Raw genomic sequence first — 16,793 nt, 5'->3', positions numbered from 1 at the left:
GTTATATTTTGAGGCAACGCCTCATACATGGAGTGACGATTTAAAACGGTATATTTCAGCGGCGTTTTGAAGCAGCAAGGATAATAAAGACATGCTTAAAATAGCATTTTAGCAGATTTTAGTGCTTGACAATTTTAATATGCTTTTCCGTAAAAACGAAGTATTTCTAACTTCTATTCCATGTATTCCTATTCCGGAATACAGTCAATCCCACGCACCTTTGATAACATGTGCAAATGATTTGACTTATTATGACTACATGTATAAACCGTGCTCACAAGGTTCGACATTTGATCTCCAATATCCTTAATCTTTCTGTATTAAGCTATAATCTGAAATAAAAGCAGATTTAAAGAGCATGTGTAAGTATCACAAATTTGTCGCAATCTACAACGTTCTTGGTCCAATGGCATGTCTACACATCGTCTGAGAGGAAAATATATCCATCGTACTGAAATTCCGACACTGACATGCTTTGAAATAGTACACGGTGAAGGTGTCTTATTTTGAAGCCAGCAGATGGATGAGAGTTCACTCCGGTCCACCACTCTACATTCAGTCTCTCGTGTTATCGCTTTTCAATGCAATTTGCCGGTTAGTACCACTTATTTCCATTGCTCACAACAATCTCTGGCGTTGAACTTACTTTTTCCTAACAATTTTCATCTTTATGGGATAAATTAGCCGTACGTTGCACAGTGCATGCCAGTATAGCTGTGCATGCTGTACTGAAATATTTGCGCAAGCAATAAGAAACATTAAGATACAGCGGGTTTCTACTTGGTGCAGTTAGTAATGGTATTGTTACGACAAAAGCCAACTTCTCTGCCTCTTTTAGAAACATCTCTACCCTTTCCTTTAAACGTATCATAGGTTCGCTTTAAAAGTAGATTATGCACCTATCAATGTTGAGCCCGAGGGAGGGGGAGTTTGTCTGTCCCCGGGGTAGAGATTTTGATCGCGCGTGATCTGATAACCCCGGGGTAGAGATTTTGATCGTGCGAAGGAGATTTTCACCTTCACTTGCTGCCGGGTGGGGATTTTGACCAATAATCTTGTCCCAGGGGTGGGGAATTTGAATTTTTTTAATGAAAATATCGAAATCCCCAACCTATGCCCGACCCCCCCCCCCCCCTCCCTCGTGCTTAACATTGATAGGTGCAGCACCATTAAAGTGCCTATCAGCTCAACAACAATTTTCCACTTAGTTTATTCTCCGAAATCGTCCCAAATACACTGCGTTGTTTTTAAAGCCTTTTTATTGAAAACTCATTCACTGTGAAAGACGGGAAAAGTGGCCATAGGTTGATAGATAACCGAGCAATGAAGGGGAATGGGTTCGATACCGGGTTGGCGTCGCAAAATAGCCCTTTTCACGGTTAGTTTCTCTCATTTGCATTACAATATAATGTATCATGCATGTGACATAATTTCGGGCTCTTTTGTAGTTTTAACCCGAAATTGCCTCGCATCCACGTTAGATTACATTGCAATGCAAATGAGAAAAACTAACCGTGAAAAGGGCTATTCTCGGCATAGCTGTTTTCAAAGAACTATCCAACTTCGAACCCAGGCTCTCTCTCTTCTCCTCCCTTGTCGTCGAGACAAGGGAGGAGAAGAGAGAGAGCCTGGGTTCGAGGTCGAGAACTATCGCAATGCAAAGACGTCTTTGACGTCAACACGGTATAAAGCCCATTCCCCTTCTTTGCCCGGTCGTAGATCAGTCAAATTACAACCAGTTTTCCACTTTGGGGGCCTCTAAAACAGTAACTTTGAAGGTGAGAGTTTTGCCAACCAAAGAATTAGTGTTAGGTATTAAAGTGCGAGGAATTGTTGATCGGTATGCTCTAAAGTATATTAATATAAATATCACAGGTGATTATACAAAATCGCGCGCTCTCATTGGCTCGCTATCTCGGATTATCAGCCGATAATCACCTCGACGGACAAAATGGCTGCCAGTAGTCGTTTTGCCACTGTAAGTAAAGATGATTTCGCGTTGAAATGTTTTTTTTTTTCTGTCTTTTTTGAAAGAATCACCTGTGTATTTAATATTATCGGTGAATATTCACCGATAATCACTTCGCCTTCGGCGAATAATTTTTAATTATGCGTCGTGCAAGTTGAAGAAGTAAAAAGGGCAATACAAGTTTCAGGGCTGGAAACAAGTGCTAACCTTCTCAATAACCATGTAGGCATGGACGTAATCCATCCCATGATCCTGTGGTCGTTTTGTCACCTCCTTCTCGTAACGTTGAAACAATTCGTCAACAATGTTAGCTTTCTCTTCAGAAGTGCGAGAATCTGATAGGGCTGAGAAATGTAGATAGTCAAAAAAATACAATTTAGACTCATAGAACAAATCAAAAAAACCACTCCCGGACCTCAAAATCAGGTCACCGTAACTAAAAAACCGAACCTCAAAATCCAAGACATTCTTGTCTTTGTTAATTTGGATATAGTAGAATTTCCTGTAATGCATGCACCGGAATCGAACACTCGTTCTTTTCCGAACCTAGTCATTCAGACCAGTAAATCATAAGGCAAATATGCGAACAATAGCAATTAAGAAAATCTCAAGAGTCCGAGCTTTTGAGTGTCTTTCGAATTCGAGGAGGTTCGCTATTTTAAACAGGGCATTTTTATTCTTGGCTGTTTCTTCCCACGCCTCCGCGTTATAAGCCTAAAAGTGTTGCAATAATTTGAAACAATGTGATCCCCTCATTCGAAAACGCTTATTTACCGCCTATCCTTTGATTCGCTCTCAAGAAGGGCCAACGCTAGAAATGTCAACTTTATTAGCTCTCTATCATCAACTCAGCTGATACTCCAGATTACCCTGTTAAAAAGTGCTTTGTGGATATTGAAAAATGGTGAAAAGGGACACGGAAAAGAAACCGCCACACTGGAAAAGCCACGCTTCGAATAATATCACCTACTATCACTGAAGAATCCGACACCCCGAACACTAAAACACCCCGCCTGCACGACCATTTTCAAAGAGAATTTTAAAAAATCAGTTCCATTTACCAGAGACAAATGTTGCGTTACTCCAAGTTCTTGTAGTCGGTACATACCACCGCGCATGCTCTTTAGAATCACCGCCATTTTTGAGCCATTTTTCTCTGTATGGGCACGGTACCACTTTTGTCTCGATTGAAATCAGTCTCAGGCCAGCTTTAGGCACAGGCGATTCACGGGATTCAAAAGGCTCCTTGAATTCTTGTACAGTGCGGTAGTAGTTAACAAACGTTGTCTTGTCAAATTCCTCCTGTTCAAAAAGACAGAGGAAAGTTTGTCAAACACGGGCATTTCTCTCTTTCCTTTTTTTTTTTTTAATTTTTATTTTTTGGCAAAATCACAGTCGCAGTCATATTCAGCTCCAGTTTCCCGCCATACTCTTGGCTGCAGGAACCAAAAAACGTTTTGTAAGGGCCTGGACAAACGAGAAATGTTTGGCGTTTAAACGACATCAAACATTGTTTGGTGACCAAAAAAGCTGATGTTGAAGTGAGTGGCCAAACGTTTAAAACATATGTGATCTAACTCAGATCAAACTCCACAAGCAAAGAACTATGGGTTACAAATACGTAAACAACACGTGGATATAAGAGGCTGAGCAAGCGTGGTACGCATGCACGCTCCAAACATGTTTGATACGACTGGCCAAACGAACAAAACTTCGCCCATCAAACACGAGAACAACAGACATTTTTAAAGTTGTTTGATAAAAAGTTTGATGGCCTTCAGATTTTATCAAACACGACCAAACACGATTATTCAGCATCAAACAAGGTGACCAAATGGTAAATGGTTGGTCACCAAACAATGTTTGATGTTTCCTTTAAACGGCCAAACATTTCCCGTTTGGCCAGGCCCTTACATCAAAATGAAAGGAGTAAACGATACAGTATTTACACGAAATACTCGTTCCTTTGAATAATTTTAGCGCTGCCAGCAGAACATCTAAAAAGTCGCGTTCAGCTGGTTTACGAAAAGCAATAGGGACTTAAAGATCTACGACGGCGAAGTTAACGAAAATGTCATCTCAAAATATAACTTTGTACTGTCGTAAGTCTGTTGCGATTATTCCATGCTGTTCGCGTCCCTACGATGTGGGCGAAGTATCCTAAAAATAAACGGTGCGAGAGGTTTTAAAGTAAAAATAGAGAATGCAAAATTCAAATATTGTAACTGAGCTCCCGTTCTCGTCACAAATTTCCATGGTGATTTAACGTCGTTGTTAAGAAGAGTACCGCAAAAATATGTGCTAAAGTGCGTGCTGCACGTGCAAAAGAACACGATTAGCTTCACTCTTTTAACCAATGATATTGTTTTTTGGCGTTCTCGTTGACGCCCGGCGACTGCGTCGTAGATCTTGAAGTCCCTATTTGCTCCCATGAACCATTCCGTTTTATAAAATAATTAGGATAGTACGCGCACTCTCATTGGTCAATAGCTGTATTTAGATGAAAGTATTTTGATTGGTTATGTGTTGTCAGACGCACGTTTTGATTGGCTGGGAGGAAATATGAGCGTGTATCAAGAAAATCCGTTTCAATCAAGAAGTAAAAAAACCAGCATTTTCCTTCATTTGTCGAATTATCCTTGAGAAATATTTTGTAAAAGGAATAGAGGACTCTTTTCCGTGTTTCCATAGCCTCATCTAAACACTCGGGGAAGTTGGGAGAATTCGAGACAGTTACGCAAACCCGAGACGCAGTCGAGGGTTTGCAAAACTCCCCCTTGTGTTTACATAAGGCTATGGAAACACGGATAACGCTTAATTCGCAACACGCGTTCTTTTCGAAAGCATTTCAACTGTCAAGGCAAAACCAACGAAAGCAAGTCTTAATTTTGAGCAATTCGTGTCCTCGTTAGGCGTGAGTTTAACGTGATATCGTCTTTGAAGCGTGTCCGATCAATGATGTCCAAGATTGCCTATTGTGTACTGAAAATTCTAACCTGCGAAATGAGCCCATCATGCATCAGCTCCTTCCATAAGTCTCTCATGGTGTGATGCATGGATACCGGAACTTTCTTTGTCGTTCCGAGAAATTGTCCTTCCTTGTCAACGGCAAACTGCACAAGAATCATTCTGCCACCTTGAAAACAGAGTAATGATATATATGGTAAACGCTATGGAAACCAGATTATCGAAACCACACAGAGTTACTACCCAGAACGCCATTTACAAGAACAGACGTTCAAATAAGCTTATTCTTTTAAATGAACTTGACTTTTGAGTTCTTTTTTTCGACATGTTGTTAAGCTTAGTTTGGATGTGGCACAGCCTGCTGTGCTCGTAAATGGACTGGTTAACGTTGTTACGAAGTCGCTAACCAATCACATCGTGGATTCCGTCGTTATTCGATAAAATAACAAACACAAAATTTCAAAATAACGCCAGGTCGCTTACCGCAGACATTTTTTTAACGACGGACTGCAACCTTATCTGAGGCATTTTACTTTTACTAGTAACTTGTCGTGACGCTTACACGTGCTAAGCGTTTTTACGCTGACAGAAAAACTTGAAAATATCGTTCGAAGAGAAGTTCATAATCTAGAAGTCTCCATCTGCGATGGAAAGCGGCCCATCCGTTTCCTGCATTATGTATTTTAAGCATGGCTACTGGTAGTTTTCTTACGGAAAAAAACTTAGTGGTATTGTTTTCTTGCACGATCCATGATTTTGCATTAAGCACGAACACTCCCTCGTGCGGTTACTTGGTAGCAGACCAATCAGAGGCGTTGAGACCATCAGGGCCAATCTGATTGGCCATAATTTGCGGGAACCCGTACTCTAAGGCCCCGGTCACGTGTATCTGGACATTTTTGTATCCGCAATTTTCTTTTCCGAATACGGCTTGTGTCCACACGTATCCAGACATTTTCGAATACGGTCTTCAGAGTGGTAGTTTTTGAATACGCTGCGAATTCGGATACGTGTGGACGGTCGTATATTCGCAAATTTTCGAATACGCTGATGTAACATTACCGGGTGAGATAAATCAACATGGCGTATCGATCTTGGACCTTGAAAGACTCTCACGAGCAACTCGTTAACAAAATAGAGAAAATGGCGCCTATATACTATTTTGCGCATGCTCAATAAGCAAAATCAATGTCAAAAGCACTGGGCAATAAAGTGTATGAGGATACGCGTGAAAAGTGAAAACGATTCGAAAACGATTGGAATACGCTAGGTGTGGACGTAGATATTTTTGAATCCAAAAGAAATTGCGGAAACAAAAATGTTCTGGATACGTATTGATGGGTCCTAAATTTTGATAATACAGTAAACTACTAGGCTCAGGCCAAATGAGGGTAATAGGCCTCTGGTCTAAATCACTGCCATGAATTATGCCAAAAGTCAAAATTTTGGTCGCCGCCAGTGTCTCAGAAATTTCACTATTTAGTTAGGCGACCAACCTAGCAAGTACCAAGCATTAAACCAGGGCAAAATTAAGTTACCCATGCGCTTTTGTTCCCAACAGTGATTATAAATTTAAATGGACTCGAGGGTCCTATTCAATGAGGTAAAACTTGTCAGGAGAAACATGAATTGAGGGAACCGTTTCCATTTCTGCCACAAATATGACGCAAAGAAACCAAATACAGCTAAATTTACCAGGACCAAGTTCCTTTGCTCTTGCAAGTAAGATTGTTTCCCAGTCCTTAGCAGCTTGATTCCTGAACCTCTCCTTCTCTTTCGGAACAGTGATCATTGTGTGATGCAAAGCTCCCGTCACGTTACACGGCCTGTCACGCAGCCAGTGCATCGCAGTAGAGGAGAATACTAAATTGATCGACTGAGGAGGCAGACACTGGCTGTAGAAGCTCGTACCGCAAGTACTGACGAAAACATTGGGAAAGTCCAGGAAATAACTCTTTGGGCCTGGAATGAGTCCTGTGGGGGGAAAGACAACATAACAAAGCTTATAGCCGAAGGCGAAGAGGAAGGATGAGTATCCAGAAGAAACATAGCAGATTGAGAGAGAAGGGAGGGGTATTGTGTGTTCTCGGCAACATATAACAAGGTGAAAAACATACAATTATTCTTTTAGCGAATGTGAGAATGATATACACATATGAAATGACTTTTGTTGATAGAACCCATTGGAAACTCGGAAAAATAAGAGACCCAGATGGGATTCGAACCCACGACCCTCCGTGATCTAGTGCGGATGCTCTAACCACTGAGCTAATGGAGACTCTCTGGTGAGCGAGGGTCAAATGTGGGTCTTTGACTCGAGCTGCATCACGCAGCTACAGAGTCAAATAACATTGACAGCATAGCTCATAACTGCATCGCGCAGTCACCCTAAAGCATATCTGAGATGCGGCCAACCAACCACCCAAGTGAGCGAATGTGAGAATTATATACACATATGAAATGACTGGGGCTCGGATTTTTCCGAATTTCCAATGGGTTTTATGAACAAAATTATTCTGTTGGGTAGAAATTCCAGGAACAACTCGGCTGTGGAGAGGGGGTCTCATGACCCAGGTCTACACTCCCTTCTCCGTATTTCTGGCATTGTTGGTAATCTTATGTACAAAAATTCCACTCGCACTATGCAAATTCTGTACCAATCGAACAACTCTGCTTTGCGTGACTCTTTGTGTAACAAGTTAAAAACAGCAGAAAACCTTGCAAACGAAGAAACAAAGACTTGAAATCATTAACAGGTTGATCCTCATAAATCACGTGAATCGGTAAACTGTCTCCATGAATTTTCCTGAGCTCTTTAACGCATGCGTACAAAAGTGGCATAGAAGTACCCCCGTCTGCGCAGCCAAAGTCCGCAATCGTAAACACTCTTCCAGGCTCCACGCAAGCAGAGTTTATGCACTCCAGCATCAGAGGTGCAGATTCCAGGATTACGTTGTAGCAACCAATGGTATTGTCAGAGTAGAACCCAGACCCATCTGCACCATAAGGAATGTGGCTGTGAGGAGACTGGCAAGGAAAAAGAATTTGAAACTAAAATTAATTGTGCAATCATCTAAAGGACTCGATCAGGATCAAAACATTTTTGATGAGTTATGCTTAGAGCGAAATGCAATATTTAGTAAAAATCATGACTAACAAACTTATTTCCAGTTGATGATGACATGTTGTTTGTTCTAATCCAGTGTCTTCTTCCCTTCAAACATCATAAATGATACAATAGAAACCTGTCAATACAAGGATTTCTCTACGATGTGCACCATGGTTTGACTTTTATATCACATGGATTGGGGAAATTTCGGGGGAAATATTGTTCTGACACAGGCAGAAAACAGAGCATTCAAGGCTGCGTGACGTCACCTTATTTGATATGGTTGTTGGTTTCATGAAATTTAGTGCAATAGTCCATTTTACAGTTGTGTGCTTAGTTACGTGGCCTATGAATGAAAGTGAGGCTGGAGTTGACTTTGTTTTGATAGAAACCTCAGTGCCTTTGTTATGCAAATTCTTGCTAATTAGCATGACAACAACGTCATTAACATAAGAAAAGGAGAGAGGTCTGTATCATAACAAGGTCAACACCAGCCTCACTTTCATTTAAAGGCCAGGTAACTAAACACACAACTGAAAAGAGGTCTATTTGCGGTTGACAGCAAAACACGGAATATCACTGCATGCAGTACCCCCATGGAGTAACCAAATAGTTTAGTTTAGTTTGAATAGTTTATAAATAACAATCATTCGTCGAAGACGAAGTGAATATTGGTGAATATTCTCCAATATTCACTGAGCCTGAGGCGAATAATTGTTTTAGTGTAATTTCCAGCGGTGAATATCAAGAAAGTGCAAAACAACGGGCTAAAACAAGATAAAAAGGCACGAAAAATGCTTGATTGGCTTAGCAGCCGCGCCTCCAAAATGTTATATTCACCGGGTAGCGCGGTGAATATGACACAAAATTCTTTTAGTATAAATACACAGGTGATTATACAAAATCGCGCGCTCTCATTGGCTCGCTATCTCGGATTATCAGCCGATAATCACCTCGACGGACAAAATGGCTGCCAGTAGTCGTTTTGCCACTGTAAGTGAAGATGATTTAGCGTTGAAACGTTTTTTTTTCTCTTTTTTGAAATAATCACCTGTGTATTTATACTAAAACAATTATTCGCCTCAGGCTCAGTGATTATCGGTGAATATTCACCTCGACTTCGTCTCGGTGAATATTCACCGATAAATCACTTCGCCTTCGGCGAATAATTGTTAAATATTCACCGCTGAAAATTATATTAATCAAAAAATAATAATTCTTCTATTTGCAAAAGTAAAGTAGAACTAATTACCATCACAAAAACTTTGCACTTAGACATACATGAACTCGGAAGTGGCCTATTATAATATTTCACAAATGATGACAGCAGATTGACACAGTGATAACGGTGATTCGAACTGATTAAATTTTATTCAACAGTGAATACTCTCTCAAGAAAAGTGTATGCAATAGCAAGAACTTATTTCAGGGGGTGAGACTAAATCGCGTGGGTGGGTCGTGGGTAGGTGGGCCGGGGGTCCTGGGTAGGTGGGTCGTGGGTCGTGAGTGGTGGGTCGTGTTTGTTTGAAGATAAAACAAGATATATATTAGCTCCCTCAGTGCTCGGTCCAAATTTGTCTTAGCTAGGTGTTAGGTCTTGTCTGTTTCGAGAATTTCCAGTCGTTGATAGAAAAAATGGGTTAGGTTAGGGTTAGGGACCCACGACCCACGACCCACGACCCACCCACCCACGCCGATTAGACACTATTTCAGGGAGAGATATCGATAAAATGATAGAATTTTACGATACGATTTATGCAGTGCAGTTTCGATACAAATATTCGACAGTGCCTTCAAGATAGTTCACAAAATCCGAATAGGACTACAGATTTACAATTCTAATAATCTAAAACTAACCAACGAAATATCTGTTTAATAATTTAAACAACATAAGCATCTTAAACAATAAAAACAGTTTTCAAGTAATACATCAAACACCTGAAACACAAGCATTGTTTCATCAGATATCCAAACACCGAGAAGCGAGTTGAAAAACGAGGCCGACGGCGGAGTTTTTTAACCGATTTCGAGGTGTTTGGATATCCGAAGAAACACTTCTTCTCGTGTTTGATATTGCTTCTCAAAGCAATCAGTATTTTAAGAGATATTTGGGATCAACGTTGGCGAAATATTATGCTAATTAAGACTACATATCCAGACTTCACGGTAGTGATTTCTTTCGTTTTTGGCTCAGGAATTATTAATGAGTTTGAGAACATAATTCAAGAAATGTTTAAACTGGAAATGTGACGAACCGTGTATGAAGACCTATGAAAGTAGATTCCAAAGTCTAGGGATGACACAGTTAACTTAAACGATCTATTGCCCCAGGTATTTTTACAGGATCTTTTTCATTGGTGAAGTTAGCGAGATTGCGCCTAAATTAGACTTGGATGGAAGTAAACAGAGATTACATTATACGCTGATAATCACGCACCATACCGGCGAATGCAGTACTTTTAAATGAAGGAAGTAGTAATATTTTACAAGTCCCGTGTGTCACATAGGAACACAACAAATCAAGTGAGCTCTGTTGCAGTAGTGGAGCTTACTAGTGAACGCATGAAACAATATAATCAAACCATACCTGTGCAATTATCTCCTGCAACTGAAAAGCAACTAGCATTTGTCTTGCTCTAATTGCGACGTATAATTATGATTTTAATCAATGCATATCTGGGAAAACGCTCCTCAATTAATACTTAATGAAACCTTCAAAAGCTCATTAATAATTCACGAGCCTAACAGCCCATCAAAACATCGATAAAAAGTCGCATGTATGAACCTTTATACCTGGTAATCTATGATCATTCTGACGGAAAAGCCCGGTGGCGGGCTATGAAATACAGTCGAACCTGTATATAAAAGCTCTGCATTAGGCGTCCACCCTCTATCAAGCGGCCAGTTTTCAAAGTCCCGATTTTTCGCTCATACAAACGTTGTATTTGTTACCTGTATTAGGCTGTAGCAGTCCAATGTTTGTCTCTCGTTGTTACTTTCACCTGTATCAAGCGGCCACCCTTGAACGGAAATTAAACTGAACTTGCTATTTAATGTAGTATTTTATTGTTTAAAAGGCGATCTATGGTCACTATAGAGAATAACGTACACAGCTACTGTAAACGATGAAATGATATATGAAATGGATCATATATGAACTGCGGATATGAAATCGGAACCCACCAATGACCAGCTCCCAACGTCAGTGGCTTCATAGCTCGCGCAGTTGGTTAGAGCGTCGCACCGGTATCGTGAGGTCACGGGTCCTGAATTCCTCAGGCTTCTTTACGCAATTGCAAAAATTGCGTTCATAACTGCGAGGATCTAGCTTCACGTGACAGCTACTGGTCGCTGATAATCGTCGCTGATAATCGGCGATTTTCCGACAAGGCTTTTTCTTCATAGGCTGCTTTTAATTGCCTGAACTGTTTCTCTTATGCAGCATTTTTAACCAACCTTCTTCAACCATCGACAACAAAGAATGAGGACTGAAGGAAAAAAAACATGCTTTTAAAATTACCGCTCTGCTTGTAAGGCTCCACTGGTTTTTCTTTTATGCTATTATCTTCCCCTCACAATTTGAACCTTTGTTAGAACTCCCGAGGGAAACGCTTTTTGTGGAATGTTTTTGAAGCGTGTTCTATCGGGTCTAAAGACACTCGGCTACGCCTCCTGTAAAACACTGCTGCTCGCTTTTTAAACATTGCTTTCTCACGCTTAAAACAAGCTTTGATAAAGGTTTGAAAAAAATCAGTTAGAATTAGTAAAGAAGTACTGGTACTATAGACGAATCCTTCATCTTCAAAAGCCTGTTATGTCTTATCATATTTTGTACCAGTAAAGTCCGGTAAAAACCGGTAAAATGTTAAAGATCTGTTTGGGGAGATTGGTGCATTTTCTTTGTAACTGAAGTAAATTAAATGTCTACTGTTGAACAACGCGCGTGCGATCTTTATGAATAATTAACAATTATTCCATGTGCGCGCGTTGGATATGAGATGGGAAATAGCCAACGAGGCGCGTAGCGCCGAGTTGGCTGTAACCAGTCTCATATCCAACAAGCGCGAATGGAATAGTTGTTTTACTAAAGTTCTTTAACTCCAAAAGTTTGGAAGTACGAAATCCGAGCAAAATCGAAAAAACTCGATGAAGATGCGTTGTTGTGAAATACCTAGTGGTCAGACAGACGCATTCTCATCACAAAAACATTTCTTACCTTTTCGCGTCCTTCTAAACGTCGGAATTGATCCAAACACACAAAAACGTTTCTTTTTTTGCTTTATTAATAGAGAAATTTCCGCATTCGGGCGAAAATATTTAGTTTAGCAATGCTTAGCGCAATCTTTTACCATATTAGGTCAAACTAAGGTATATAAGCCATTATTAGAAACTGGATCATTGGATAATGCAATTCGAGAGTTTTGATTGGCTAAGCCATCATGGGTTATGAGCCATTATACCATGATCTACAAACACGGTAAGCATATGCGTGATTTTTAGGGCCTTTTTTATTTTTATTGTAGTCTAATTTTCTATATTTTGGGGGCGTTTTTAATAAAACAAATATGCGTTTTAAATAGCCGAGATTGAGTGAACCAATCAGAGCACGAGAAATGCATTAACCAAGGCTGAAAATTTAAGAAATAATAATGTCCAGTCATCATTCTGCGCGATGTCACTTTCGCTAAGGAAGAAAGTTCGATAAGGCATACCACACCTCTCAGTGTCAGTTTGTGATTCGTACAATTCAATATATATAAACGCTTTTCAACACGGATATTTCACCATTTTGTACGTATATCCCCAATAGAGAGCTGCTTGTCTCAGTTTCAAGAAACATTTAACGACTTTTCCGCCCTGTCTAAAGCAAAGTACGCCTCATCGCAGGTCAGTTTTGGCCCAGAGGCCAAAACCCTGCGGGGGCAATAAGTTGGCCCACTAACGGAGATTTTTTGAAATGTTAACGATTCACACGTTGATGCCGCATTATCGCATGTTACTAAAATTGGAATTCACTGTCCGTTTCTTTAACGCTTTTGGTTGAAACTAAGTATGTTTTGTCGATCGTTGTTGTTAGATTTCTTTCCTAACCCTAACCCTAACCCCTGCCCTCCTAAGGAGATTTATCAATGAACTGATCAGTCCTTCTAAAAAGCTCTGAGAAATAAAAGTAGAATCGGTTATCATGTACAGTATGCTTAACCCCAACCTTAATGCTAATCATTTAAAATCAGTGCCTAGCCTTAACAACCATTGGGGTTTATAACTTAATAGTCATGAAAACATTTAAGCTACACTCAATCATCCACTCACTTCTACTCATAGGACCAATTTACTAACCAATATATTACACGTACTTGCTGATAATTGATGGATTTTTGTTGAGGTTTCTACTTTCAGTTTCAACTTAGTTTAAAATAAAAATGACCTAGGTTTGAAATTAAAATTAGCCTGAATTTAAATTTAACTGTAGTGCATGTTTCAGGTGAAAAAAACAGGTCATGGGTCGCAAGTCAGAGGTCGCAGGTGACAGGGCATGAATAAAAAAATTCTCTTAAAGAGGAGTGCCGACAGTACAACAGCTTGTTTTTTATTGTTTCATTTTCGAGTAAATCTTAGTCACTATTGAAGATACAGATGGAGGGACTGAGAGGTCAGAAAACAACAGGGCGTACGGAGCTAGAATGAACAATTCCATTACCTTATTACAGGAACATATTCGAACAATTACGACTGTCGTTAACACTGAGATTAAGCAGTGGAAATTGACTGAGACGCTAGAGAGCGAAATGCGCTCCAAAGAAACTTACAAACTTATTGACTTACGCTCCTAACAAACTTATCTGATGAACTGAAACCGGCATATACATGAATATGCAAAGTATGCTAACATGTGGAGTAAACTGACGAGAAGGAGCATTTGAAAGCAATTAGCTAAAATACACAAGGAACCATGTGCAAAAGGCTAAGGACTAGAAACACAAACACGAAAACATTCATCATGTAAAAGGGGCAAATAGAAGATCGAAAAAAAAATTCCTGGCGCCTACACTGGGCATCGACTGACACAGCTACAATCTTCTCCTTGCTTAGTTTGATGATAATGCCCAAAGAAAGTCAACTTTTGTAATCTGGACCGAAATTTCTCTCCGTTTGAAATACAGCCATATGTTAATTAACGCTTTAAAGTTTGTCTTTTCCACTTGCACTTAGGCCTTGGCGGATTGTGGTAGCATAATTTTTGGCATAATTGGAGCAAAAAAGCATAATTTTTTAAATGAGCACTGCCACGGCATAATTAGCAAATTTTAGCACATTTTGGAGCCTATATTCACAAAATTTAGTAAATATGGTCCATTTTCTCCAGAGATAAATTAAATTTAGGTAGTATGTTTTTGCAATGCGTGTTTTAGCTACGCTAATACAGTCAACTCCCTATTACGGACACCCCGCTATTACGGACAGCAGCTAAATCCCCGGCGAAAGTTACAGACGTTTGACTGAAATAAACTCCCGCTATTACGGACTCTCGTTATTACGGACTTACGGACACTTTATTCGGTCCCAACGTCACAATTTTATTGTTTTCTCTCTCGTTATAGCTGACACCGAGCAACATCTTGGAACATTTGCACACATCATCAAGTCTATTTTTCTCTGCTTTTTTGATTCATGGAGGGGAGTTTAAGGTTGCTAATGAATTAGGTGGGGTAGAAGTACACAGAGCCGATTGGAGCGATCTCGTAAGGCAGTATGATAGCTGATGCAATCAATAGCTGATGTTCAGGTTTTTCCTTGAAAATAATTTTTTTTGGAAATGTAGATTACTGTACTTCAGTACAGTAGGAAACCAAAACGATGCGTGTGTGGACATTGCTGCAACATACGATGATTTTTTTATTCGTGCTTAGTACTGTACACAAAGTTTACGGTAACTCCTGTTCTGATAAGTTCTGTTCTGTTTGTAAATAAAGCCCTTTACGTGCGACAACGGGTCTCAAAAAGGTACTGGAGTCAACGAGAATGAACACACACATGACCCCCTCCTGTAAGTATGGTTTAAAATTAAAATATTCTCGCACCCCGCTATTCTGGACTCTCACTATTACGGACACCAATTCAGGGTAGGGTGTCCGCTATAACGGGAGTTGACTGTAGTAGTACTGACTTAGTTACTAGGCCTCTTTTGGCGAATTCTGCGTGCGCGGTTAACCTTTTGGAGGAGTCGAGAGGGCCGAGACAAACTGCCCTAAAACAACAACAGCTTCCAGTTCGTCTCCAGGACGCTTTTCCCTGGCTCACCCAAATCCAGGGAAAAGCGCCCTGGGGACGAGATTGCAACAGCTCATTTGAAAGACTTCATAATTTTGTCAAGTAAAACTATGATCCTCGCAGTTATGAACGCAATTTTTGCAATTGCGTAAAGAAGCCTGAAAAATTCAGGACTTCAACGGGGTTTGAACCCGTCACCTCGCGATACCGGTGCGACGCTCTAACCAACTGCGCAAGCTATGAAGCCACTGACGTTGGGATCTGGTCATTTGTGATTTCTAGTGTTCCCGTGAGGAATGAATCAACGATGAAATGATATATATGAACTGCGGATATGAAATCAAGTAAAGCTATGATCCTCGCAGGCTTCTTTACGCAATTGCAAAAATTGCGTTCATAACTGCGAGGATCATAGCTTTACTTGATTTCATAACCGCAGTTCATATTTATCATTTTATCGTTAATCATAATTTGGTGTCGTTATTGCGCGCCTATATGTACAGAATCTACGTCATTTTGTGAGCGTAATTTCGGAAATCGGGAGCATAATTTTGGCATAATTTGGCAAATTTCGAGCACTGCTGGTAGTAGCATAATATGCCACTTTTAGGAGCACAATCCGCCAAGGCCTTCTTGAATGGGGCCTCGTGAAGTTTCTTGTTCCCAGGGTCTCTCTTCTTCCTTCACGGGAGATCTGCTGAAGGCCCATTCAACTGTCACCTCTGGAATCCGAACAATTTAACAACTATTCACCTCATTGTTGGCTAGCCACCGTGCCGACATTGAGGTGGATACTGTTAGTCTATACTAAAACAGTGAGATAATATAGCACCAAGATGATTTTAACTCATTTATTTGTGCAACGATTACAATATTTTAGGGAGCAAATCCCGCGCGAAAACAAAGGATATTCGGAATTTGAGAGGCCAACCACAGCGCGTCCTCAGCGCTATCCACTGTTTTAGTATATGCAGTATAACTAAAAATCAATCAGTGGGCACTTTTGCGACAGACACGAAAACCTTAGATTGCAAACTGATGGCTGAAAAATGTGGCGTCTATTTGGTCTCACAAAGAACGACTACGGTGTAATACTGAACCGTATACAGTCTCACGAAAATGGAAAAACTTCGCTTACCTGATGTTCTGTACTGTCGAACTGACTTAAACCGCGATTTGAATTGTTCAGTCTTGGGGAAATATATGTGTCAGTTATCATAGTACACGTAGTTATAACATGAATTAATTTTTGTTTGGCCTCAAATAAAAAGATGTGGCATGGCTTTTGCGATAAAATCCCGTCCAAAGGATTTTCGATTCACTCGTGTCACGTCGGATTGATTATGATTCAAAATAAACCCCTCCTGGAGTCTGTGGAACGTGTCATGAAGTAATTTCAAACTATTTCCGGTTATGTGGGATACATTTACAGCGAGTGGTGCCATCGTTCTGAGGCAATGACGACACTGCCAAAAT

General features: G+C 40.2%; 1 protein-coding gene across 9 annotated transcripts; it reads right to left on the bottom strand.

Annotated features, from left to right (window-relative positions):
- Nucleotides 1-116: 116 nt before the first annotated feature.
- Nucleotides 117-16,686, bottom strand: LOC138030325 (uncharacterized). 9 transcript variants are annotated; one of them, XM_068878250.1, is made up of 9 exons: nt 16,456-16,574; nt 11,229-11,533; nt 8,094-8,181; nt 7,654-7,963; nt 6,632-6,910; nt 4,966-5,105; nt 3,031-3,271; nt 2,177-2,313; nt 117-332 (listed from the first exon to the last, which is right to left on the bottom strand). In XM_068878250.1, exons 3-9 carry the CDS (start codon nt 8,118-8,120, stop codon nt 321-323), a joined length of 1,146 nt encoding a protein of 381 aa, XP_068734351.1. In that variant the 5' UTR covers nt 8,121-8,181; nt 11,229-11,533; nt 16,456-16,574; the 3' UTR covers nt 117-320. The 9 variants fall into 9 exon arrangements, with proteins under 9 accessions (XP_068734351.1, XP_068734345.1, XP_068734346.1 ...); XM_068878244.1 differs by lacking the exon at nt 16,456-16,574 and adding an exon at nt 10,998-11,065 and having other exon boundaries at nt 8,094-8,150; nt 11,502-11,529; XM_068878245.1 differs by lacking the exon at nt 11,229-11,533 and having other exon boundaries at nt 8,094-8,150; nt 16,456-16,686.
- Nucleotides 16,687-16,793: the final 107 nt, after the last annotated feature.

The sequence above is a fragment of the Montipora capricornis genome, chromosome 13 (assembly GCF_036669925.1).
Source record: "Montipora capricornis isolate CH-2021 chromosome 13, ASM3666992v2, whole genome shotgun sequence".
Classification (NCBI taxonomy): Eukaryota; Metazoa; Cnidaria; class Anthozoa; order Scleractinia; family Acroporidae; genus Montipora; species Montipora capricornis.
Note: the sequence above shows the minus strand (reverse complement) of the source record. Positions and strands in the feature narration are given on the sequence as shown.

Coding starts and splice junctions, on each gene's coding strand:
- LOC138030325 (XM_068878245.1), bottom strand. CDS start 16,536: ATGATAACTGACACATATATTTCCCCAAGACTGAACAATTCAAATCGC. Junction 6,911..7,653: donor TTTGTTTCTTCGTTTGCAAG/GTTTTCTGCTGT, acceptor TTCCCCCCACAG/GACTCATTCCAGGCCCAAAG. Junction 2,314..3,030: donor TAACGCAACATTTGTCTCTG/GTAAATGGAACT, acceptor TACATTTCTCAG/CCCTATCAGATTCTCGCACT.